The 27,689-nt window shown below is 36.6% G+C and overlaps 1 protein-coding gene across 1 annotated transcript; it reads left to right on the top strand.

The window, feature by feature from the left end:
* On the top strand, positions 1-25,952 carry MXRA5 (matrix remodeling associated 5). Its single transcript, XM_053457376.1, has 7 exons — positions 1-408; positions 11,039-11,246; positions 11,946-12,075; positions 13,443-13,833; positions 14,594-19,924; positions 21,157-22,057; positions 23,308-25,952. Exons 2-7 carry the CDS (start codon positions 11,047-11,049, stop codon positions 25,211-25,213), a joined length of 8,859 nt encoding a protein of 2,952 aa, XP_053313351.1. The 5' UTR covers positions 1-408; positions 11,039-11,046; the 3' UTR covers positions 25,214-25,952.
* The last annotated feature ends 1,737 nt before the right edge of the window (positions 25,953-27,689 follow it).

Raw genomic sequence — 27,689 nt, 5'->3', positions numbered from 1 at the left:
CAGAGCATCTGTCCTTATATCAAGGTTCATGCTACTACCAACAGCCCTCCTATCCTGGATCACAGCTAGAAATCTCAAGCAGATGCTCTGAGATTCTGAAATGAAATTTGATTTCAGGCTTTTCAATCTCAGGTGGACCTGAAGTTCTATTTCTTTTTTTTTTCTGGATTCATTCTGCAAAAGTTTCTGGATTCATCTTTTCTTGTGACTTAAATGGATACACGTTTGATTTTGCACTTACCAGTCATGTGCAGTTCTTCACTGGATGGTGTGATTTGAAAGTGTCTGAATTGCATAGTTGAAAAACTCACACTCTCATTCTCTGTTAAAAAAAAAATTCTGAGCATTTACACAGAAAGTAGAAGATGGACAATAACAGCCTTCTGTGATTGTATTTGCAGAATTCAGGTATTGTATATTTTTCTTCTATTTAAATATATATATATATATATATATATATATACAGTATATGTATGTTATATGTTATGTATTTATTAATTTATAAACATTACATGTTTATATTTTTATATGTTTATATAGATATAGTTTTTTATATATATATATATATCTACCTACCAGAATTACATATAGCGTATATATATATATATACATATATAACAAAGTTTTTAACTATAATCTATAATGAATAGATAATCAGCTACAGCACTATGCAATATGATGTGCAATTTGTTATGTTGAATTTGTACTTGTAATAATGTCAATTCCCTCTAATAGCACAACAAAGTCGTTCTCATTAGAGAGAAGCAATCTGCATTTAATGTATTTTAAGTATAATCTAATTGTTGTTCAATGTGTTTTATACATTAACGCTTCATGGATGTGTTAAGATCTAAGCTAAGATTTAGAAAAGGAAAAACACATGCCTAGACTTGTGAATGGAAAATACTATAAAGAAAAAAAAACACCACTTTTTCTATCTGTTTCTTGTTGGGCTGAGCTATAGTGAACTGTAAAGGGTTAATGGTGTTCCTTGATGCCAAGTTAAGTAGCTGAGTTTAGTTAATGGAAATCATGTGTGGGTGAGGCAAATGGCAGACAGGGGGCAGGTGTGTTCACATTTTGGAGACTGACTCCTTCCAGACACAGAGATGAGACAATAAAAATAGGATAGAAGGAGTGAAAGCTTCCTCTGCTGCTTATGTAGCTGGTTAAGTCATCAGTATTTTGATGGCTTTCTGTATTTTACTCAGCCGGAAAGTTTTTTTAGGAAACTCTTGCCAAGTAATTCCACCTTTTTCTGTTCTAAATCAAACGCCCCCTAAATGTGTCAGCCTTCAGCCTTAATGATGGAAATACCTATGTATTAGGTGACTAGACATATATATATATATATATATATATATATATTTATTTATTTGTCTCCTATACATTATATAGCCACTTAATACGTTTAATTGTGTATATATATATGTATATATATATATATATAAATATATATATATATATATACACACACACAGACAGATTGGGTTTGAATGTGGGAGAAAGTAAGAGGATAACTAATTGGACAACTATATCTATTGCCCCTATTGAGATACAGTAACTAAACAAAATCTGAAATTTTGTTTCTGCATTAGAGATTTAAATTCTTCTAGATGTCTGTAAATATCTCTTGTTTAATATGACCTTGTTTGGAAGATGGCTCTAGGGTTATCCCTTTTTGCTGATGGATGCAACATCACTTCTTACCTATACTATGGAATAGGCGTCTTAGACTTTAGAATTAGAGCATACCGAAGATTTTCAGTAGTAAGTTCTCTGGTGACACATATTTTATTATATACCAGTTAAAAGCGAGTCCGGAAAATTTAAAAAAAGTCTAATTAAATGTCAGTTAATCTGGGGACCAGATGCATAATGACCAGTATGGCTTTGATTAGTCATGTTGTGGTTGTAAGCTGCTGTTATTAATAGTTAATAACAGTGGATCAATTTGGGTAGCACTGGCTAAATCAGTGAACTTGGCTAAAGCTATGCTTTCTATTTGATGTGAATAATTTTCCTCATTCAGGTTCTGCTACATATTAGTGCACGAGCCATCACATCTTTGGCTAGGATTGAAAAATAATAAGGCTTTGATGAGAGGATACAATGTTGCTTTTTTCGTTTTCTCTTCATTCAGGTTGATTCTAGGGTTGTCATTTTGGTCATTTTTTTCCAGGACACATAGTTTCCCCTCTGTTATGGTAGATGTGTAAGCTTAATAAGCTAATTTATTTCCACGTGTGTGTTTATACATTCCACATACTGTTGGCCAGCATTATAGGTACTGAGCCAAAGAAATGCCCAATATGGCAACCATGGTCGACTTGTGATCTGGCTCTGAGGGCCAAGCTGAGGCCAGACTCTGCTCTGGCTTGGATATACTTTTTACCTACCTCTAAACAAAATTCCTCAGGAAACATCTTTAAGATTGACCACGGTGGCTCGCATACATTCCCATGGGAAACATATTTATCTCAGCACCTCCTCCGTGAGCATCCCCTTAAGTAGAAGACAACTGACAGGAGTTAGTCGTGTGTATGTGTGTGTGTGTGTGTGTGTGTGTGTGTGTGTGTGTGTGTGTGTGTGACGCTTCCCCCAGTTACAGAATAGTTCACACTTAAGTCCATTGTAGTCCAGTTACGTAGACAACCATTGTCCGTGGTGGTTTGACTAAAGGAACAAGGAGAGGGTTGAACATAACATGATTCTTTATCTGACTCTTTATTAGCTACGGAAATTCTTCAATCTTAAGATTATGTGAAAACTGTTGTTTGTCAAGTTCCATATTAACAGGTTTCCACAACATGCAGGCCAAAATTTTGTTCACCCAACCTAAGGATCAAGTATGACCACACACCTTACACTATATCAGTGTTGACCATCTTGTAATGTTATTAATAAATTATTGTTTTGTTTTATAGTTTACCTTGTAAGTCAAACGGTGAACCCCAATACTGACATGGGATTTATGGATGCTATGTACACACTAAAACAGTGAAAACCACAAGCTGAAACAGTTTGTATCTCTGTTGCAGCCAGAAGATAGAGACAGAAGAGACCATTTTGCATGTTAGCATTTTATTACTAACTGTTTGCATTCAATTTCCTTTCTACAACGAGTACAAAATCCTGTGCACAGTATTCCATGCACTGTAAATTATCTCGGAAAGGGAAAACATTTCTTACTAAATCTCCACATAAGCAAGAATATGTTTTTCACTTCCTGGAGTCAACTCTCCCCAGCTGTCCTTGACTTTAATAAAGTACATACGCTCCTTGTTAATCCATTTTGCTTTCTAATGGAAGCAGTTGGAAATATTTGCGTGTATTTTATCTTTTTTAAAGATGCACCATTTCAACTTCAACAATACATTTGGTGTTGTGTCTATAATGTTTCTTTGATACCCACTTACCCACCTGCCCCCTTCTGGTATCAAATCATGCCATGCTTTGGTTAGGGTGGTTTCAAGTATTGTGGTTTACCAGGGCTTGATTTTCTTCTGGACTTCTAGTTATTTATTTTTTTACCACAGGATCAATTAGCATATAGGTACTACCAACCCAACACCCTGACCCTGCTGTCATTGGTTGCCTTTCTGTCTCTCTCCTTTAATGAGCAATAAATTGACTGTAAGCCAGCTCTGGTCAATTCATTGTGAAGTTTTCTCAGATTTTAATTGTTTCTATTAATTCAAGAATCATATGTGTAACAAATTCTGTATGTGGTATATAGACATTAGCTCTGCTCTTTTCAGGGCAAGCTTATATTTGTGTAGTGTGCAGAGTTCCCAATTGGCCACCGGGGGCAGTGTATAAAAACAGTACAAGCACACATTGCTCTTTGTTATGGAACACTATGCCAGAGGAATTGTTGGTACCAAGTATCATAACAATCATTCTCAAATAACTCATTATATTATTGTTAATATTATTGTAAATCAATAAGCCAGGTGATATGCCCCTGCCACTGTGATGCTGGGATATGTAATATGAGAATTTGACCTAAAAACTAGTACACTGTAAAATGAAAATATTTAGAGTCACTCATCACTTTGAGGTTATATCCGACCCTGGTTTATATTAGTTACCATATTGCGCTAATGGACAGTGAGAGTCTATTGAGAAGTGAGATTGCCTTTGAGCGGACATCGTACAGGACACTATGTGCCTGCTCTTTTGGTCAAAGGTTCTCAGCAATTCAGGTTCTAAGTGTGTAATCATGTCAAAGCAAGCAGTCTATCTGACAGATCCACGTACAGTAAGACCAACTTGATTATCTAGCAAATACATTTTACTACAACTGTACAGGGTCCTTGAGAACCAAGGTTGGCAATAACTTAAATGGAAACATAGAATCTGGCAGAAGAGTCCATCTAGTCTGCACGTTTTTTCTTGACGTAAACTTAAACAGGGACCTTTCTACCTAGTAGTCTGTCAATCCTAGTTTTGTCATACCCCTTTAATGTGTATATTATAAGAAGACCTATGTAAATTGCCGGTATTATATAAATAGAAGGTAACAATAATAATATATTACCCTCTACCTCTTTTGCTGTGATGTGGTTCCACATATGTACCACCCTCCCTGTAATGCGAAAAAGCAAGCTACCATTTGAACAAGCTTCTGAGTAATTCTTTTTCAACCAAGCAATACTTATATTTTTTATATTACCGTAAATATCTTACAGGAATATATTTTAAAATATCTCTCAAATCTAAACAAAATTCAGATCTTACATGGCCGAAGAGAGACACTTTTATCTACAAATTCTGGTGAAATATGTGGCTGGCGGGCACTGCATTAAAAATAGCAATTTTACAAAATTTGATTTATAAAATACATTTTGTGTTGTTTTCGTACATGTTATTTTGCCGGCTGCAGAATGCGGTGATATACTTATAGCTACCAAACAGTATGTTCTTCTATGAATATGTAGACTAAAGGAAGGACGAGGGATAGAGAGGTTCTGTTTCTCCTAGAGAGGGACACTTGGGAGGTATGTTATCTGGATTATGTATCCCTAACTTTGGGATGACATGAAGGAAATACAATTTATTGGGAAATTGTTTTGTTTCAGGTAAAAATAAAAGCATGATGGGAGATGTAATTGAAAACAGCTGGCATGCCAAAGGTTACCCATGGCTTTACAGAGGACAGGACTTTTATAGCTATGACAAAAACGTTTACTGGCTGGGAAACTAGAAGCAACAAGCTTTACATTCCAAAGTTTAACGCTGATGTTTACAAGCAAATGCATGGAGCCTGACAACATCTATACCAAATTGTCAACTGGCTGTAAAAACAGAGGCTCTTGCGCATTAGTAAAACAATATACCATGCAAGGAAATTAATTAAAAGAACACACTCCAGAGTCTAGAGCCATGTACGTAGGTATGCGATGTATATAAAATGTCCCCTTGTCCAAATAATACTATTTTTTTATGTGTATAGTTTGAACTCTCAAATTAAACCTGAGATTTTACAACCAACCAGTTACTAAGGCTCTCACAAAGCTGTGTGCATTGTGTGTAGTAATAACATATATATATATATATACAAATATATATATATAGATATATATATATATATATATGTGCATTTGTATATCACAGCCCACCACTCTAAATGTGACTATTATAAGTGAGATTTGGACAGACTAGAATTGGCAGACCGAGACAAATGGATACATTCGGCAAAGAGCGCCCTACTCGCATTTTACACTCTAGATGGGATTAGGTATAAAGAAACATAGAGTACAGATAACCCCAAAAGGATGATGGTGTATTAAGCACTCCATAAAATTACAAATAGATGAGTGTAACCACAGACTCGGATGTGTGAAGACAGCACTGTAAAGTTGGGGTTATAGAAAGAGCCCCATATCGAGTGTGCAGAAATAGCCTCAATTGTAGAATTAGCTATGTGGCCATCAGAGTAGAGAGTATTCACAGAGCCCCACAAAGCTGAAAGGGCTCAGTTCTCCTTGACAAGACCTTAGATAGTCCATGTCGCATAGGGAGATTTTAAACCAGATTGAGGTTGTGAAGCCTGCTGATGCCAACGCTTGATAGATGGATCTTAAGTTGAAGCGCATACAATTACATACATAGTTTGTAGTATACAGTGAATAGGACTGTGTCATTGTGTCAAGGTGTACTTTCCATTGTAGCCTTTCCATCTGTTGTATATCCTGGAATTTATTTACTTTTATGTAGATATAAAAAGAGTTGTGGTTAGATAAGATAGCTTAAATGTATTGTGAAAAAATTGCTGTGTGGCATAGTACACATTGAATTATTTTATTGCCCCATTGCACTCTTTTATTGAATTTTTTCAAGTAGAAACACGTGTTTCTGTTTCACAGAGAGACATTCTGCAGGGTACATGGAGGCTGCAGGAACTTCAGTTAGGAAACAATGAACAAGGATGACCATTTCTTTCCCATATTCCAAAATACTTTTTTATGTTGTTTTTTTTTTCTTAAAAAGTCTTAAAATGCCTAAAAGTCAAAAGGCATAGACAATTTGGCACCGCCTTTACTGGCTTCTTTTAAAGAAAAAGACATTATGATCTCAATAGAGACCAGCTGGCCAAATGCCAAGAGGTAAAAAAAAAAACCCAACTATTTTATGGAGCAAACATATGGCTTTGAAGTCTGTTTTCTAATTCTGATATCCTTATGATACATATATAGCATGGAAGAAAATGATGCTGTGATCCAGTCGGTATGATAATTCTATTTGAATAACAATTGCACCAGACAAGTCGTGTATACAAAAAAAATTAAAGTAATGAAAATTACATGATTGCCGCTTTAAGAAGCACATTTGAGTAATTTGTACCAAAAGACAAAAGAATAGATTTTTATTTTAAAAAAAAAAATCAGTTTTAGGTTGTGAATATATTCATATATTTCTTTTCTTTCGAAAAATAGATTTGGATATTTCATTTATGAGTAACTTTTTGTAGGGCATGTTTTCACCTATGATTGAAGGACCTACATATAAAAATTGACCAAATAAGTATAAAGAGCACAATCCGCAGCATGGAGGTATGTTTGAAATTACATGTTAAGTTATGGAATGCCACCTTGATATACTGGATAATTAGAAGCATAATATACTTCAAAAAGTTAATGTGGTTGATATGAAAGTGCATATATTTTGCTTTCCTGATTTGGGTTCAGAGCTCAGATTATAATCCGTGTGGTTTTCAGTAGTTGAAGATATGTCTTTGTACATATTTGAAGCAAAGAAGCATATATTTCTCTAAAAAAACTAGTTGGCACAGAAAATGTTTTATTGAGGCTGGGCACAGCCTCCCAATGGTCAAAGTCCTCGTATTAATTCAGAATTGTGTCAGTTCTTTGTTTTTTTGTTGAGTTGGGACAGTGATACTGTGGACCTCTCAAGCTCTGGTCCTAGACATTTACTTTGTAATATTTATTATTAGATTAATTAGCTAGAGGAAAGAGTTACTTTGGAAAATATGGTTGAACATCTCCTTCTTGCTCTCCTCATATCCTGACAGGACATTGGTAATTGTTTGTACTTTCCTCTTTGCCACCATAAGCCTGTTACACATTTATTACATTTTCTTCGTATACATTATTTTTATCTTCCGACATTGCTCCTCTTTATAAATAACCGTTTCCTATTCATTTTCAAGTGGTCATATCATCTTGCATTGCAATGCCAGAGCTGTCACGGAGGGTATATTTGGACTCAGATGTGTGAAGGCTTTTGAAAACATCAAACCTTTGTAATCAGGAACATGTGCTTCTGTCTTTGAGTGGCAGCCACAGCATAAAAAAAAATCTCTTTACTTTGAGTGTTGGAGTTGTGGAACATAGAATATCCCCGTAAATTTGTTAACTTAAAAAAAAAAAAAAATCTTTCTATCTATCCATCTATCTATCTTGGTGTTCTTTACTAATGCGTGTCATTACTAATAAACTGTAATGTTTGTAATTCATACTTGTACAATCCACATCTCAGCCAAGAGTGATATTGGATATACTGTATATTGACAGACACTAATCAGATATCTGAGCAAATATTTGGGCAGTTAATATATGCTGTATTAAAAACAGCAGGATGGACAACAAAGCAAAGCTGATGGTGTCTCCTTGATGGTGACCTTCCTTGTGTTTAGGACTGTTTTCATTTAATGATATATGTCATGTTTGGGATACCTTTTGCCATGTTGCCTGATTGACATCATTAGGCACTGCTCAGTGTCTATCCAGTAACAGGATCTGAGAGAAACAGGGCCCTTCTTAGGTATTTTGATAATGCATGTAGTTGAAACTATTTTAATACAAAGTATGATTATGAAAGAAGACCAAAATAAGCAATATATGAAAGTAGGAAACTCGGAAGTGAGGGAATCCTAATGTTAACTAGGGGGGACACTATAGAGAACAATTTTGGTGAAAAGGTTGAAAAGTGGACAAGCCAGCAGAAACATTTCAATGATTAATATTGGGAATGCACCACTTTTTTAATCCTTAAGCATAACTTCTATTGTGTTTTATGTATATGTGTGTGACATTAAGCTATTAGGCCCAACTGAATTCCATCAGTGACAAGTGATCAGTTGATGAACATTGAGTATCCTGTTTGTTCTTCCAACACCACAGCCTGCTGTCTCCATTGGATCAAACATCTTCATTATAATTTAATGTATGTGCATTAAAACAACTGATCGTGTTTCATATTTATCTATGCTGTAGGCATTTTCTCGAGTTCAACCAAGGGAAAAACATGCAAACTTTACAGGGACAGTTGTAATTGTGTTATTAAATAGGGTGAGCTTCGAATTGGTTTCAACCTGACAGCAGGATCCCATTAACATCCCATAGCATTCCATTCCACTGACAGGAATTGGTAGATAACTGTCATACCCAGTTGCTGAATTTTGTTTCGACATTATCTTGTCAACACAATAATTCGTTTTTTTGTACTAAAGGCAAAAGCAGTAAGATTGTGCATTCAGATTATATATTTGATGTAGACTAGGGGATGGGTATCTTATCCGTCACTTTCCTGTGATGATGGGCAACCCTAGGCACAGACCTCTATTGGGTTGTTCATAAAAAAATAAAAAATGGTTTTGGAGGAGGGACAAAGAAATATAATGAGCAGAAAAAGGTAGGAAGAACCTAGGCTGGTGGAGCTGCCCCTGAAAACATGGCACCGTAGACATATACTTTGTCACATGGCATGGGATAGTGAGAGTAGATAAAACATTAAAAGCGTCATTTAGTCCTTTGATTTTCCAAATACAGTATCTCTATGCTGTAAGGCGATTGTTTTCCACCTTGAGAGCACACACCTGGTTTTAGAAGAATGTCGGGAGAGTTTTGGCTTTTTTCATGCCTTTTGTCTGTTAATAAGAGTCTTGTTATTGCCATTTTTTTTCCTTACTAAAAACAGCTACAGTATTAAATAAACAGCACGATGCCGGCATAGAACATGTCTTTGTTTAGTAAGGTTACCCATAATTTTCTTTTCAAACTTCAGAAATAATTGCTAAGCCTCAACCTATAGTATATTTATATTTTTGCAGTAATCCTCTTGCACGTGGGAGGATGAGGTTTTAGCCCAAGGTAATTCTGTTCTGCAGTTCATTATCTGTATTATATATCTAACTCCAAAAATCTGCCTCTCCCCAAGGGACGTGGTTTCCATGTCACGCTGACATATAATTTATAAAGCAAGTTTTAGCATGGTAAGTCAACCCTTGACTATTGCTACAGTTCATATTTATTTTTCAAGATATTTTAGGTTTGCGTACGCATGTAGAAAGACAGCGTTAAGTAAAAGATATTCCATGCCATAAGTCCAAATATTTAGTCTATTCTTTATTTAATAAAAACACCTTCTCTCATATTGACATAAAATATTTAAAATGGGCACAATGATTTCATTCCATGAAGACCTGTGGGTGGTTTTAGTAGAAAATGTTGTATTTTATTGCGTGTGAGAGAATACAAAATATGTCAGTTTAATAATTTAAATTAGTATAAATGCTGTTCACCCAATTTTTTTAAGTTAGTAAATTAGTTTTATTTCTTGAGCTGAAACACTTATTAAATGTCATTAGAATGATGTCATGGCTACTCAAGACTCTGAATCAGACATGCTCTCAGGGCTCTATTATCATATTATGTGTTTGGCTTTAATGGTCCAGTCCAATATTTGGGATTCCTATATTGCATAAAAAAATGTCTTAAGAGCAATATAATAGTGTTAGCTCTTGTAAAATCTGTATGAGGCTCCTGGCTACATGCTTAGATCATATGGCTGAATCATGGGTGTTGTTTTCACTCATTGAAACCATGGCTGTTTGCAAAGTCATTGCTGTGGTGGGTCCAATTGGTTTTGTTTGGGTTGTTTGCAAACCCTTTGTGGACAGGGCTGTCAGGAGAACCTACCAGATGGCAGCTAATGGTGCTTTATACTCATAATACTTTAACTTGTAACACCTTAAGATCAAGGATCAGTTCATTGGTTTGGATAGAAACAAATGTCTCTGTGACTTATGGTTCTATCTCACCAACCTTTACCAATATATCTCTGAAGTAACTTGCCATTTGCAGGTATCATAGTATTCCCTCTGAATGTATGGTTTTAGCTTGAGATACTGTCAACTTTTTTATATTTTAAGGGTTATATTCTTTCCTCCTAGGAAAATGGATGTAAAGTTGTTATATGTTCATCCAGTTAAGTGGGTAAATCCTCAATTACTCAAGTCTCTTGAGAAATCATGGATTGTTCAGACGAACTAAAAGTGATATTCTCAGTCTAAGTAAGCTCCCAGGCTTACCTAAACCTAGCACTTTACCCACCATAGATGTAACCTCAGAAACCTCAGAGTACGGGCTAGAAAATGTAACTCGAGAAGCAACGAGGAGTATCATGCATTGAATATTGAGGATTGAATTATAACAATGAGTACACCAACAGACGCATAATACTACAGATGTAGTTTATAACACATTTATAAGTGTATTTTTTTTCTACACAGCAACAACAATGAAGGCATTAATCAAGATGGATAAAACATATGTTTGGATAGTTTTTATAATTATTATATTCCTGGGGATTCCCCAGAATGCATTCTCCTGCCCTCACCCGTGTGCATGTTACGTCAATTCCGAAGTGCATTGTACGTTTCGATCGCTAGCAGCCGTACCGACAAGAATACCAAAACATGTGGAAAGAATCAATTTGGGGTACGTATTAATATTTTGTTTTATCTTTTGCGTAGTTCCAAGTTATAATATAACTCATTGATATTAGATAGATTTTGAATTGGCAATATATTCCTTACTTATGAGCTATTATGCGTATGTATTTATTTAGAAACCAACATTTACCGGTATATCTGTGTAAAACTTTCCTTGTACTTGATATTGCTGTAGTTTAATATTGATTACATTAGTAAACCCAATTCAGGCTTTCACATACGAAAGCTGCATATCATGCTTTTAATAATCCTCCAAGCAGCTTGCACCATTTGATATTCAATATGTTATCACAAAGGGTTATAATCCTTCTAATAAAGATTAATGAGATGTTAAAGTTCATAAGGAAACCAAAGTTATTTTAAAATGTAAAGGATATTCTGAGAAGCAACGTGTTTTAATTGCTTACGCTCAGTGGACCAGTGTCAGTGCACAACCCAGCCAATCAGCTGCCACATAAAGTGAAGCAAGCAGCCCTGCAGTACCCAATCAGTGGAATCAGCCAATCAGCAGAATAGGAATGGGCTCCCACAGGGAACCAATAGGAGTGCTCTCTGTCCATATATAAGGTGGAGGAGTCTCGTTAAACTGGCTAAAAGCTAAAGAGTTGGAGGGGGGCAGGTAAAGAGGCAATTTATTTTAATGTGGACTTTTGTAGTTTAATAACTGTGCATTTCTTTGCCCCAGATTCAACAGTATCCAGTTTATAGCTGAGGATGCCTTTGCAGGACTGTCAAAGCTGGAAATGCTTTTAATTCACAGTAATGATGTCCATAACATTCCCAACGGCGCTTTTAGGGATCTCGCTTCTTTGCAGGTAACATTTTGACACAAAACTGTTAAATTGTGAATTTAAAAATGAAGATACACATTTTCATGTTTCATACTGTAGACCTGGTAAAATATACTGCAAATTTCTGCATGTATGTTATTAAAAGAAAATATCTTCCGTGTAAATTACTACCTCTAAATAATTGTATCTCTTCTTTTCATTTCAAGTCATAAATTACCTACTATGTAGGTGATTTATGGAACTAAGCAGGGTATCATTATCCTGATTATCAATGGAGACCAAAGTTCCTTGGTTAACTTCTAGAGAAACATATGGTGGAGCATGTAGCAAAGCTTTAACATATAAAGAAAACAGATGTGCCCTGTTTGTAAAAGAAAATATAAATCAGGAGTAATAATTTAAGACCTACCGAATGGAGATTAAATTATTATTTTATTATATGTTAATTGAACAGGTGCGCCCAAAAAAATACCAAAAAATGTCTAAAAAATCACTAGCTCAGCAGATAGCTACGTACACATGGATATCAGTGGTCATTGACATGAAACTTGCTTATACCTTAAAGAACACATGGTTTTTTTATGGTAATTTCCTTAATATAATAAATTCTGTCCGTTTATGACAGGCACTCTGCAAAGCTTCTCCCTTCTTGATGCACCAGCATGTCTAATTTAAAGCCAAGCAACAGGGTTCAGTTGCAAAATTCTACATCCAGAGTTGAACAATATATATGTTTATACGTTAATCCCCTCCAAGCAATAAAGATGCTTCTTTCACCTATGCTTTACAGTTATATCCATACCTGAGAAGTGGTGTTGGCTGTCTGGAGCTCCACTTCTCCTGCTTCTTATAGGAGGTGTAAAGGGGATGTGGTTATGAGAAAAGCCAAGACTAATCCCAGTTAAAGGATTAAGAAGTAGGCAGAACCTGGGCTGGAGCTGGTCATGACCCGGCTCTGCTCCCCTGCCTATATATTAAAGACACAAACCCTAACCCTGGGGGAAGGAATATCTCACCCGGAGACTCTAAGTGACTTCTTAGCTTTGCTCATGTCATCTGTAACATTGTTGGAGGAAATACAGAGATTTAAGGGCCTATTATACCCAAATACAATATAACATGACCCATATATAAAGATATCCTACTTTCTCAACTCAAATCTAGGCAAGCTTTCATATATGAGAGCATATTATGCACAAAGAATTAAAGCTAATGATACTCAGTGGTTGACTAACCTGCCTAATGCTACACTTTATTAATTAAGATGATTATTTACTTTATATTGTTTTATTTATATTTTGAATTGCCCTGAAATGATAAGCTGTAAAGTTCAATGTTCAGAAACCCCAGGTAGTTGTATTTTTCACTGATTTTTCCTTTTTCTACAATAGGTATTCAAGCTAAGCTACAACAAACTCAAAGTGATTACAAGCCACACTTTTCATGGACTTTCCAGTTTAACAAGATTACATGTCGACCATAATAAAATTGAATTTATACACCCCAATGCTTTTAACGGATTAACGTCTTTAAGGCTGCTTCACTTGGAAGGGAATATGATTCAGCAGCTTCATGCCAACACTTTCTGCACTTTCAATTTTCTCGATTATTTTAGGGAGTCCACAATAAAACACCTATATTTATCAGACAATCTGATTCAAACTCTTCCTGCTGCCATGATACAGACCATGCCATTATTGGAAAATCTCTATCTTCATGGCAACCCTTGGATCTGCGATTGCCGTTTAAAATGGCTTCTAGAATGGGATGAACAATCTAATGGTAAGAAAACAAACCGTACACAATCCATGATATCTCCCCTATGAACAAGTTTTAAAAAATACACTTTTCATGTACATATTTTAGTTAACACATTTTACAAACTATTCTTGACAATAGTCACAGCACTTAATTGGAATCACATTCTAGGAATTGTAGCCAAACCAACTAACCATTTTCTAGATATATTTACATATAGTAAAGGTGAGTTTTTTAACTGCCTTAAAGTGCATTTTATTTATCAGATCAAATAATATGTTTTACGTAATTTTTACACGCTACTAAAGTTCAGTGGAGTACTAGCCTATTAAGCAAGATATTTTGCCACCAAGACAAAAGTAGAAACTGGGAAAATATGGATTTTATTAACATTTCATGTTATGACAGAGCTCTTTAGTCATGTGGTATTTCAATAAAGTTCCGTACATTTTGTATTGATTATACAAATGTTTTTAAATAAAGTCAATGCTCTTTATGGTAAAGGTTACATGTATATGGAAAAAACACAGTAAGAATAGGAGTTAAGTTGCACTATAACCTTCTACTACCAAAGTTGTTTTGCTTCTTTGGGTGCTTTAAGTACAGTATATTTTTTAGATTTCATTTCTATCCTTCTAGGAGTACCAGTAGAGTACAAAACTAACAATAACATGCATAACACGTATTGGTACATAGATGCTGTTTACCAATAAGGATGTATTTTTTTCCATTGATTGTAATAATGAAAAATAAATTTTCAATGAATTATATTTTGTTTTTGCAGGTGTCTTAAAATGTAAGAAAGACAGATCATATGAAAACGGGCAGCTTTGTGCCATGTGTTCCAGCCCAAAACAACTGCAGAATCAAGAAATCCAGAGTTTGAAAGACGTTGCTTGTTCCAGCCCGGTAATATATTCGCCATATAGAGTAAATAGCAGTGACCTATTTACAGAAGATGATGGAGCTGACTTGCAGATGGTGCAGTCCTATAAAGATTATATAGGAAAAGTTATACTGAATATGACGGATGAACATGGAAACAAAGTAAACTTGGAATGTGAAATGAAAAAATCCTCTGATTTCAGCAAAATTAATTGGAACCAGCCTCATCCAGAAGAAATTGATGTCAACGCCACCTTTAGTCTTGACTTTGAATGCCCCATGAATCGAGAAAACTATGAAAAATTGTGGAAACTCATAGCATATTATAGTGAAGTACCTGTTAAGATGGAGAGGGAGCTGATGTTTACTGGTAGTCCAAAAGTGACATACAGATACAGACAGAATGCAGATCAGGATTCATATTACTACACAGGTGTTAAATCTTTAATCTCAGCAGAACCAGAATGGGTAATCCAACCATTTGTCAGCATCCAGTTGAACAGAAAGATGAGCACAGCCAAGAAGGTGACATTGTCCTTTTCAACTCAATTCTCCCAATTGATCCACACCAAGGAAATTCAGCATCCAAAAAATAATTGGGTGATGATCGATAGAAATTCAAAGACTAAAACATCTCAAATTGTTGTTAAAGGAGAAGTTTGTCAGCTTAGCTGCAATGTAAGATCATCGGAATCTCCCACTATACAGTGGGGTCTCCCAGATGGAACAATATTGAAAGCGCCATATAATAACCTGGATGATAGATACTCTGTGTCTGCTGGGGGCCAATTAGTTATCAAAGCAGTAGATTTAATGGATTCTGGATTATACCATTGTGTTGCCCAAGTAAAGCATGGAATTGATGTACTGACCTTTAGAGTTGTAGTACAGCCACCGACAAGTGAAATATCTGAGCAAAATACTCAAGTAATTACACAAGCTCTTGGGGAACCTATAACTTTGACTTGCAATGCCATTGCCAACCCTGATGCTGAAGTGAACTGGATTTTACCAGACAATACTATAATTGATTCTGTAGCAAACAAAACTAATGTGCATTTGCTGAGTAATGGGTCATTAGTTATACCTCACAGTAAACAGTCTGACAGTGGTCTCTATGTATGTATAGCTGCAAACGAACATGGAACTGACCACTACAGTGTCCAATTGACATTAAACAGAAAAGTCTCTGTACAGTCTTATCCAATACCAATAATAAGAAAACGTCCAATCGTAAAAATACCAGTAAAACCTAATTATAACGTGATTGATGATGATGGAGGTTCTGGTGAGAAAGAAGCACAGGAAGAGCCAGAAAAATATAATAAATATGTAAAGGTTGGATCAGGAAAAAACAAAGGTTCACGTGTATCTAAAGTTACCAACAAAGAAAAAACAAGAAAAGACAGGATGAAATTGAAAGTTTTGAAGAATACAGAAAGATCAAAAGGTAGCAGCATTGCAGAAGGTAGGAGAAAATTTGAATCAAGAAGGAGAATAAATATGGGAAATAAACAGATTGATCCCCATCAGTGGGCCAACATTTTGGCAAAGGTTAGAGGAAAAAATGTCCAAAGAACTACAGAAGTACCACGTATAACCAGCACAGAAGCTACCACAATACCTACGCATTTTACTAAGTCGACAACCCCATCTACTATTGCCAGGCCACCAGTGAAGCCTATGGCAGGGGCACAGTCTAATGTAGATGAAACATCTGCAGATGAAGAAGAGCTATTGTCACAAGTAACAAAAACACCTAATAATTATAATGTAGCATCATCCGCTGATCACATAGATTCTGCTATTACCCGTGATGAAACCGAATATTACAGTGAAAATACTTTTTCAGAAAACAATGAGGAGAGAGTAAGCACAGAGTCATCTTCTTCACTTGCAGTGTTTACGACATCGATGCCTGTAATGTCGACACTTGAAAACATTGACATCAACGATTTAGCTTATTCAACGGATGAAGATGAAATCAGTCGTTCTTTTATTGAGTTGGAAGACAGCACCCATACAGCAGATAAAGTTTTACCAACAAAAGACCTCGCTGAAGAACATTCAACTAGAACTGCACAATATGAGCAATACACAGAGGAACAATTTAGTGAGGCAGAAAACACAACTTTTTTGAAAGAGGATGATATTAAAAATGATCTCAACGAAATGGAGATCTCTTCAGGTGAAATGTTCATGATACCTAAGGAAGAACAAACAGAGTATTTCCCAGTCCGAACCTCTACAACTACATCTTCCCAAGAACAGTTCTCTCATAAAGACACTGAGACAATGGAAACCGAAGAGATCCATGATAAGTCTTCAAACAAAGATATGCAACATTTGCAAATAGTTAATACTGAGATTATACCTAGTGACATGCCAATTTTATGGACAGAAGAAAGTCACACACTGCCATCAACCACCAGCAAACCCCAGACTTCTGTGGCAGACTATGATGAAGTATCTAAAGCTATGGGTGGCATCGTCCCAAAGTACGTTATTGTTAGTCCACCAACTGCTCCTAATGTTGATTATATTGTTCCTACCCTAACATCATCTATTCTGGCTCCCACAGAGTCTCTTGCTATAGGTTTAAATGAGGAGAAACACCCAGAGGACTATGTTGAACAAACAAAGAATGTTTACACTGATGTAAAGGAAACTGTTGCTGTAAACACTGAAACACCTAAAACATCTAAGATCACAGAAACAACACCTAAAACATCTAAGATCACAGAAACAACACCTACATTTGGATATTCTGTAAAGACAGATGCTAATTTGTTGACTAGCACTATAGCCATACACCCTATCAGCAGTACAAGTAAAAAAGAAATGGTGACCACCCTCCCAACAAAAATTGCAACTGTTCATGTACCTACTCAAACACCAACCACCGCTTCATCACTTCTTACAAATGGCAATATTAATTATCCCAGACGTAGGCCCAATGGAAGAAGGAGATTTAGGCCAAATCGTTTTAGACAACGTCAGAACCAGATTGTTCCTATGGTTCCTCCTACAACACAAGTAAGGATAAGTACATTATTTAAAAAACCACAAGTGTCATTCTCAGAGGGAGTGAGTACCACTGGTATACCTTCATTTACAACCCAAGTAAATGTTGAACCACTTTATAAGACTACAAATGATATTACATCTAAAACAATGGCCACAACAATGAAAGCTGAGCCTATAACTGTGCAGATGGATAGATCATCCAGTGCGGATTATAGGACTACAATTGATGTTCAGACTAAGGCAATGGCTACAACAACGACAGCTGAGCCTATTATTATGCAGACAGTTAGATCATCCAATACAAATTATAAAACTATAAATAATGTTCAGTCTAAAACAATGGCTACGGCTACAGCAGAGCCTATTATTATGCAGAAAGAAAGGTTGACCAGTACTCCAGAATACATACCCCCTTCATACAGCACTATGACCACAACATCCGTACCTTTACTTGTTGCTCCTGTTACAACAACAAATACATTAAAAACATACAGCACTGAAAAGGCTGATAACTTAAATGTGTTCAAGACATTACAGGAATATGTTAATACAATGGCCACTAAAGTATCTGAATTCCAAACTTCTACATTTCATGATACAGTCTCCAGTTCTGTTATAAACAATAACGTACAGACTAACATTGAACCATCCCAACCATACAAGGAATATAGTACTGGTATTCCAGAAGATAATGTCATATTCCCCACTGCTGCCACAGGGGCAGATGAAGCATCTGACATAGAAGAAACTCTAGTTACAGCCACTATAGCTAGTGCAATCAAGAGTAGTGTATCTGTAGAACCTATAAGAACAACTATCGCATCTCTCCTTAACACAGCAAAACCTACAAGCAATGTTTTTATGGAAAAATATAGTTCCGAAGATGTTTACAAAGATGACAAAGAAGGCATTGGTAAACCAGTCAGTCATACTGTGAGAAATGAACTGCTTGAATCAATGGGAGTATTTCCACTTACCAAGAAAAATGTTGTTCCCACAACATTATTCCATTTGACATCTTCAAGTGCAAAGCCATTTTTCATTCCATACATGACCCCAAAGACAACAAAAGTTTCTGAAATTACAAACCAAGTAGCACCAACGCAAGGTACAAAAATAATGCAACCAAACATTCCTTCTTCAAGGCGTGATGAACTGGAAAGATTCCCCCCCAGCAAAAAGAATATGTCTGTACATCCACAACAAGAGCAATTTAAGGATATTCATGGTACAAAGTCCAACAGTACTGTTCCTCATTATACAAAATTGCATAGCCAGTCGCAAATAAACCACAACCAGCATCATGCAGTACAACAGACTCCATATAACACTGCAAGAGTGACTATGAGATCTCCCTATTTTGGAACACATAGTCCACTACGTCACTTTATTACTAATCCACCAATTCACCAGACAAATAAACCTGAGATTACGGCATATACGGTGCAAAATGTTCAAGAGAGGAAGACATATGCTCCACTTTTATACACAACAACCCCTGCAACAAGTACCACCACAGCTGTTCCATTATCTAGGCCACGGCCAATGACTCCAAGCAAATATAATCTAGGACAAAGAATATCAACAATTTATAGGCCCTTTGGAAATAATGTTTTTACGGACAGCAAGGTTAATGGGGCAAGAATTCCATATTATGGACACCCATATTATTTGAACCCAAGATTTTTATATCGTTTTAACAGAACAAGACCAGTTCAGTTTGTTGTAACTTCTAAACCTCCAATACCTACCTCTGGTGAATCAGTAAATAAGAATAATCCTATAAATGCATTTGCAAGGACAACAACATCCAGTGCAATGTTAAAAACTACAAGCTCCCCCACAACAGCTACCAGGACAACTACTACATCAAAAATTCCACCAACAAACCCTATACACACTACAGTTCCTCCATATTTTGGGGTTACACGTTTTCTGAAGCCAAGCTCAACGACTCAGTCATATTGGTACAATCTTCATGCTATTCAGAAACCACCAATTGCATCAAGTATAGAAGACTCGAAACTTAAACATCCCAACGAGATTCAACCATCATTGAACATCAGGTCTCAAGCAAGCAAACCTAAGATTACAACCACAGGATTTCAATCCATATCTGTGCCCTATGAAATGGATGCTATTTTACCATGTGAGGCCAATGGCGAACCGAAGCCTTCAATTTCATGGACTAAAGTTTCCACAGGTAATATATGATAATAAATATAAAGTACAGTTGTTTTATACCAAAATAAAATGGAGTAAGTTGATAGCCTTTGGTGGGTCAACATAAAAAACATGTAGCTAACCTACGGAACCTCACGGGTCCCTCCTTCATACAGAATGCCATCATTCAACCAACTTCAACTAAAGGCTGCACAAGTCATATATTTTTAACCAACTGTTTTTGTAAGGGTGTATTATCTGATACACAAAACTTATACAAGTTTAGCATTTATAATTGGATAATGATAGATATTGCAGTAGAAACAGACCAGTGTGTTCAGTATTCAGTTTTAAATCTCCAATATGTAAATGGTTCCCCTGCTAATTCCTTTTTCCTCAAAAAGTGTTTCCCAGAACTGCAATGAAATGGTTTGCTATAAGATTGTGCTAATCTAGATCTGTTATATTCAAGCCTGAACTGGCCATCTGGTGCACAGGGAAGATACCTTGTGGGACAGTGGCCCATAGGCATTCCTGAGAACTTTATGGCTCTGGCTAACCTAAGCCACCCTTGCAGGAAGTCCTGCTGGTGTTGTGGACAGCCCAGCTAAAGACAGTTAGCGTTCCCAATGATCTTGCACAACATCCCACTGTTGGAGTGGGGAGCGTCACAACACCGCTCCCACGACCTGGTGACATGGAGACCTGGAGAAGCAGTGCTTCTCCTGGATGTCTCCGGGTGAAACCCATAGAGTTCCCAGATATGCCCATAAGTCACAACATCTACAATTTCTGCTTCTAAAGTCGCAGATCAGTGGCAAACACTGACACAAACACAGACAGCTAAACACTGAGAATATAAAAATAATATAAAAAAGCACTAGGGTCCTCTTTTATCCAACCAACTAGTTGTATCCTTGGAACGCTTGTGTCTGAATCTAACTATGCTAAGGGGTATCAGCTAGTTTTGTAATTCTTGCAATTTATTTTAGTATGCTTAGAAAACTTCTATTATACACACTATAAAAGCAAGGAGCATAAATGTACTTTTGGTTGAGAAATGTTCAAAGGGACAGGTACTCTGTGACAAAAATGTAATCTATAAGTTAAGTAAAGTTACAATTTAACTTTAAAGAAACAAAACATACTTAAAGTGATTCTGATTATCCTACCTGAAAAGCCCACAAAAAGTCCTAAAATGAAATATCTGTACGAAGGACTGTTCAAGAGAAATACTTGTACTTAGCAATTATTTTCTTCTATCTTTAATAGGTGCAATAATGACAGTTAACACAAGAATACAGCGGTTTGAAGTCCTGCAAAATGGTACGCTACACATCCAGAACCTTCAGCTTCAGGACCGTGGTCAATATCTCTGTACAGCACATAACCAACTGGGCTTAGACAGGATGCTGATTACGTTAACAGTTGTTGCTCAGCAGCCGAAAATGCTGTCGTCGCGGTATAAGGATGTTACTGTATATCTTGGAGATACAGTTACAATGGATTGTCATGCTAACGGCGTACCATCCCCCCACATTTCATGGATATTCCCAGACAGAAAAATAATACGAGCAATCTCAACCACAGAGAGCCGCGTTATGCTTTATGAAAACGGAACGTTATCCATCAAAGACACTACTTTTTCCGACAGAGGGATCTTCAAGTGCGTTGCTAGCAATGTGGCCGGAGCTGACAGTGTGACTGTTAGGGTTCACGTAGCTGCGTTGCCTCCTATTATTCAACAAGAAAAAGTTGAAAACATTTCTCTTCCCCAGGGCCACAGCATATATATTCACTGTTCTGCGAAAGGTGCCCCCCCGCCCAGTATTCGTTGGGTACTTTTAGATGGGACACAGGTTCGGCCATCGCAGCTAGCAAATGGAAATTTGTTTGTGTTTCCAAATGGCACTCTTTATATCCGGAACATTTTACAAAAAGATATCGGGAGGTATGAATGCATTGCAGCAAACATTGTCGGGGCAGCAAAGAGAACAGTGGTATTGGATGTGAAAAAATACCCACTGAACGCCAAGATTACTGGAAGTTCTCCGCAGAGAACCGATGTAACTTATGGAGGTACTTTACGTCTAGACTGCAGTGCGGCTGGCGATCCTTGGCCAAGGATACTGTGGCGGCTTCCTTCCAAAAGACTAGTGGATTCTTTCTTCAGGTAGGTGATAATGATCTTAGCAGGATGTGCAAAATTGGTTTATTCCATATTTAGAGCAAAGATAAGGTATAGGGGCTATAAATCTAAGATGTTTGAGATACCTTAGAATGCCCAGAATAGCAAGTCAAATATTTCTTGTTCATACAAGCTATGCTAAAAATATTATAGTACCAACTTCATGCCTCTGATACTTTTTTCCGAGTATTATTTATGGTGCAATTTGAGACACACGCAAACAGATCCATGCATTAGTGAATAAGAACATTCTGATTGTATAACTACAAAAATAACCCCAATAGATTAAACTTAGGCTAATGACCTAGGCAAGACAGGCGTTTCCTTATGGAGACTTGCTGATTGAATTAAACATTTGTTTTAATTTTCACTTTTAAAGTTTTATATAGCATGCACTTTTTGAAAAAGTGGTGCACAAAGAAATGAAAATCTTCAAAACATGTTCTTCTTTGGTTTTTGATACATCAGCTTTTCAGCATCTGCTTATATCATCTGTTTCCAATCTTTTGGAGTTTTAATACCTTGTACTTTATCTGCAATAGATGAACACTCATGTGACCGCTATGTTTGTTTCCTTCCGTAAGGCAATTGCTTTAGTACAACTAAGTGTTGGTATGTGGTTAAAAATCAGAAGTTATGTACAATCCCTAGACATTTATTATGGTCTACAGAATATTCAACCTTAGACCATTTGATTAATAAAGACTTTTCCTCAATGCATAATTTTTGAGTTTATGTGCATCTTCCTTTCTTCAAGTCATGAATTCTTTATTTTATCAAAGTATGGGTTGAAAACTCCCATTTCCAGCGCATCATGTAGGTTGATGTCTCTTGAAATAAAGGTACCTCTGGGTCAGTGCATACATACGATGTATTCCAGTTTCATGTCTTTTCTTCTGAAACCTATTTGGTGGCAAACATAAACAGGCTGGTAGGCTTTGCTTCTCAAATATAGGTGCACACTCTGACTGAGAATATTAATTAATTAATATTAATAATAATTAATATTATTTTAAGAGTACAATGTTCTATGAGCAATATGATGAGCACAACGGTATAAAGTGGAATAGAGATAAAAATATGTCATAAATGAAAAAAGGGGTGGGAATGGGAGCATTTAGCAGAATATAGCTGGTTCAAACAACGTGTACTATATAGAAATGCCTATGTAATGCTGCAGACACGGTTATAAAATCTCAGATGGCCTATTCTAAAATTTGTTTTCTATTCAACAGCTTTGACTCCAGAATCAAGACATTTTCAAATGGCACATTGATCGTCTATTCAGTTACAGACAAAGATGCAGGCGACTACTTGTGCATGGCACGGAATAAGCTCGGAGATGACTACGTAGTACTCAAAGTAAATGTGATGATGAAGCCAGCTAAAATACAACAGAAGAAAGAAGTTGACCACAAGGTTATGTACGGCGGGGATCTAAAAGTCGATTGTGTAGCTACAGGGGTTCCAAACCCGGAAATCTCATGGAGCCTACCTGATGGTAGTATGATCAACAATGTCATGCAATCCGATGATAGTGGATCACGGACAAGAAGATATGGTGTATTTAATAATGGAACCTTGTACTTCAATGAGGTTGGAATGAAAGAAGAAGGGGACTACACATGTTATGCAGTGAACCAAATTGGAAAAGATGAGATGCGGGTCAGTGTAAAGGTTGTGGCAGAGCGTGCAATTATTAAAAATAAAACATATTCTGTTGTTAATGTACCATATGGAGATGTGGTTACCGTTTCTTGTGAAGCTAAAGGAGAACCTGTACCCAAGATAACTTGGCTTACTCCTGCAAACAAGCCAATTCCTGCTTTATCTGACAAGTATCAGATTTACAGAGATGGAACTCTTCTTATCCAAAAGGTGCAAAGGTCCGATAGTGGTAATTATACATGTGTAGCACAAAACAGTGGTGGGGAAGATAAAAAGATTGTTCAGATACAAGTTAATGTCCTCTCACCCCAAATCAATGGATATTCTAATAAAATAACCGCCATACAGGAAACTGCAGCAAAAGATTCCCATATGCTGATTGATTGTAAAGCTGAAGGAATTCCAACTCCGCGTGTGATGTGGGTATTTCCTGAAGGAGTCATTCTTCCAGCTCCTTACTATGGGAACAGGATCACTGTACATCGGAATGGAACTCTGGAGATCAAAGGTTTAAGAAAAACTGATTCTGTACAGCTGACTTGCATTGCCCGTAATGAAGGTGGAGAAGCAAAATTAAGTGTACAGTTGACGGTTACTGAACCAGCAGAGAAGCCAAAGTTTATCAACGATAATGAGAACATTGTTGTAGCAGAAGGCCAGGCAGTAAATCTTAACTGTTCAGCTACAGGAAGACCTGAACCTGAAACACAATGGATTCTACCAAATGGAACAGTAGTTCGAAGTGGTAGTCACCTCCACAGAATTTTCCATAAGAGGGACGGTACATTACATATTGGCTTTCCATCCATGGCTGATGCTGGAGCATACCGCTGTAGAGCTGTAAATGTAGCTGGATATGCAGACAAGATGGTCAATTTACAGATTGGTCGTAAGCCGCAGTTGAGCAATCATTACAATAATCTAATTAGTATAATTAATGGGGAAACGTTACAGCTTCAGTGTACAACGCAAGGTGAGCCTAAGCCACGCATCGCCTGGACATTGCCAAACGGGATGGTTATTGATGGCCCACAAGTAAAGGATCGTGTCTCTCTGCTGCAAAATGGAACACTTGTGGTACGAAATACATCTGTTTATGACAGAGGAAGCTATATATGCAAGGCAACAACTCAATATGGCTCTTCAACAATGAGCGTTCCTGTAATTGTTATAGCTTACCCACCCCGTATAACCACTAGTCCTGCACCTGTTATCTACGCAAGGCCCGGAGGTTCGGTCCAGTTAAACTGCATGTCTATTGGAATACCGAAAGCGGAAATAAGCTGGGAACTTCCTGATAAATCTCATTTGACTGCTTTAGCCCAGTCACGCTTATACGGAAATAAGTTTCTCCACCCTCAAGGGACGTTAATAATTCAGCACATCTCAAAAAGAGATATGGGGTACTATAAATGCACAGCCAAAAATATACTAGGCAGCGACACAAAAACAACTTATATTCATATATATTAAGAATTCTACCAGTGAGATGCCCAAGACTGCCACTCGAGTGCAAAATATACTGTATCATTACGTGTAAAAGAAGCCTTTTTTCTAATATGGGTGCTTTATCCAGAAGACAATCCCTCTTTTATGATAACCAACAAAAAGTAGAAAAGAATATCCTTACTTTTTACTATAACTAGTAACCAAGATAAGAACAATAATCAGGCCAAACGTAATTCAGATGTCAATGTATACAATGTTTTACAATAAGAGTTTAAGGTTATGCTTTCTAATGCTAACAATTCTATATGATACAGTATAACAATGGCTTGATTTGCACCTTACTACCAAAGAAGTATTAGTACTAAAACATGCTGCAGTAATATGTGTTTTGCCGGTTTATTTTAAGACAATTAACGTAGTTATCCTTAACCCTGGTAACATTAAACCTGCCTCTACGACAATGCTACCGTCTTTAATAACTTTCTTATGTGCAACGATGTACCACAGAGCTGACATTTCATTGTGTACAAAGTCAGACGATCTTCAATGAACTGTGATTTGAGGAACAGAAACTTTTTCAACATGCAAACGTATGTTTTCTGCGTATGTTACATATTAGTAATATTGCCATGAGACGCAAAGTATCAAACTCCATGTCTCATTTTATAAATTATTGGTCTTTAAAAGACTTTGCAAGACTGTGTTTATATGATTAAAATCATTGTATTGTACATTTTATAATAAATAATATTTTCCAAACAAATTTGATGACGGTATTTATCAATGCTTTTTATTTCAGTGTTTCATTCTGACAAGTTTAGGCAATTTTATCATTTTCTTAAATACTACAGTTTACAGTTTGCCACATTAAAGGGACACTGAAGCCATCATGTGCACTTTAAGGCATATAGATAGCTAAGTTGTCACTTTATGATTTTTTTTCTTCCTTGAAAATGAATGGAGGGATCTTGTAGGAGCTTGCCATATGCAGTTGCCTTGTACTCAGAGTCTTATCTTGTTTATTAGCTTATTTGTTGGGCCAAACACCTCCTCTCCTGCTGCCACATGGTATACTCACCCTCCGGCAGCTCGAGGCTTATGTGAGAGATTTGAGGGTCTAATGACAACCCCCCCGCTGACTGAGTTAAGTGGGAGTGCTTTCCTGCCGTTGATTCCCTGCTTTATGCCAACAGTGGCATGAAAATGGGACAATGGAAAGGGTGGTGCAGCTCTGGAGGACTTTCCTGTCACTGATAGGCTTCTTCAAGTAGCCAATTAGTGGCAAGAATCAACAGACCAAGGAGGAGGAGGGCCGCTGCATCATGTGAATGCTTTAATTAAAAAACTTTTAGTTTAAAAGCTTTAAAACTGCACAAAAAATATTACTGTTGTCATGAGAACATAATAACAGAATAAATTAAAAGGTAAATAAGCATATTGTGTACTATTTGAGTAAACCTTTTTGCCTCACAGAAGACTTCCTATGGACAAAAAAACACCTTTATTAACATTAATTGTAGATTATATTGTAATGAAAAAGGTCATTTGCATTTTAATGTTGTTTTTCTTCACTTTGCTGTACCAGTACTAAAGAGCCTAGCGTTGTTTCCTTTACATTGTAAATCTAGTTACATGACCCTAGAGAGTTTCAACAAGTTAAGCATATGTAACACCTCTAGCAGCAACTGGTGAGAAGGTATGCAAGGTATTTAGAGCTACATTTTAAAGAGGTAGACTCTTCCATAAATACTTTATCCTGCTCCATAATACATACCCATATTATTCCATCTGCAACTTTTACTTTTATTGATATCATTTTCTTATGTAAAGTAAGCCCCGCTCACATTGTTGCAATTCTAATTTTAAATCTCGGAAATAAGAATTGAAATACTATTATGTGGTGTCTTTGTTCTCACTGAGAAAATTTGATTTGTTATGTATTTGCATTGGGGAGATAAAATGAGGGATATGTAATCAAAGTACAACTGGGGGATTGAAGAGTTCTAACATATTTCTATTACTTAATTTGTCGATCAAATGTTTGACCTTGATAATTGCTCTGCCATTCACATCTGTTTACCTTGGTATCATTGTCTGCTGAACTTTCTCTATGCGTCATTGTGTTTTGAGTTGGTTTTCATGTGTTTAGTGTTTAGTAGGATAAGCCTTTCCAAGGTCTAGTAGATGCTCATCTAATCTCACTTCTCTAATATATTTATTTATTATCTCTAGCTCTAGATAAACTCCTATTATCAAATGCACAAATAAAAAAAATGTCAAAGATGGAGTTCCAAAGTTGAGGTGCCTTACTTAAGTAAATATAATCAAATACTGAAACGCAGGGCCGGCCCGACAATGGAGCCGAGTGGGGCAACCGCTCCAGGCGGCACTTTTGAAGGGGCGGCACTTCGCCGAGCTTGTAATGCTGAGTGCTGGAAGATTTCCGGCGCTCAGCATTACAAGCCGGCACCGAGACCGAACAGGAAGACTCGCCGCAGGG

Source organism: Spea bombifrons, chromosome 2 (assembly GCF_027358695.1).
Source record: "Spea bombifrons isolate aSpeBom1 chromosome 2, aSpeBom1.2.pri, whole genome shotgun sequence".
NCBI lineage: Eukaryota > Metazoa > Chordata > Amphibia > Anura > Pelobatidae > Spea > Spea bombifrons.
This window is presented reverse-complemented; position numbering and strand designations above follow the sequence as displayed.

What these genes read in the sequence shown, in the direction of transcription:
- MXRA5 (XM_053457376.1), top strand. Translation starts at nt 11,047, where the DNA reads ATGAAGGCATTAATCAAGATGGATAAAACATATGTTTGGATAGTTTTT. An exon ending in GTGGAAAGAATCAATTTGGG is followed by an intron (nt 11,247 to 11,945) that starts GTACGTATTAAT and finishes TCTTTGCCCCAG; the next exon opens with ATTCAACAGTATCCAGTTTA. An exon ending in CTAGTGGATTCTTTCTTCAG is followed by an intron (nt 22,058 to 23,307) that starts GTAGGTGATAAT and finishes TCTATTCAACAG; the next exon opens with CTTTGACTCCAGAATCAAGA.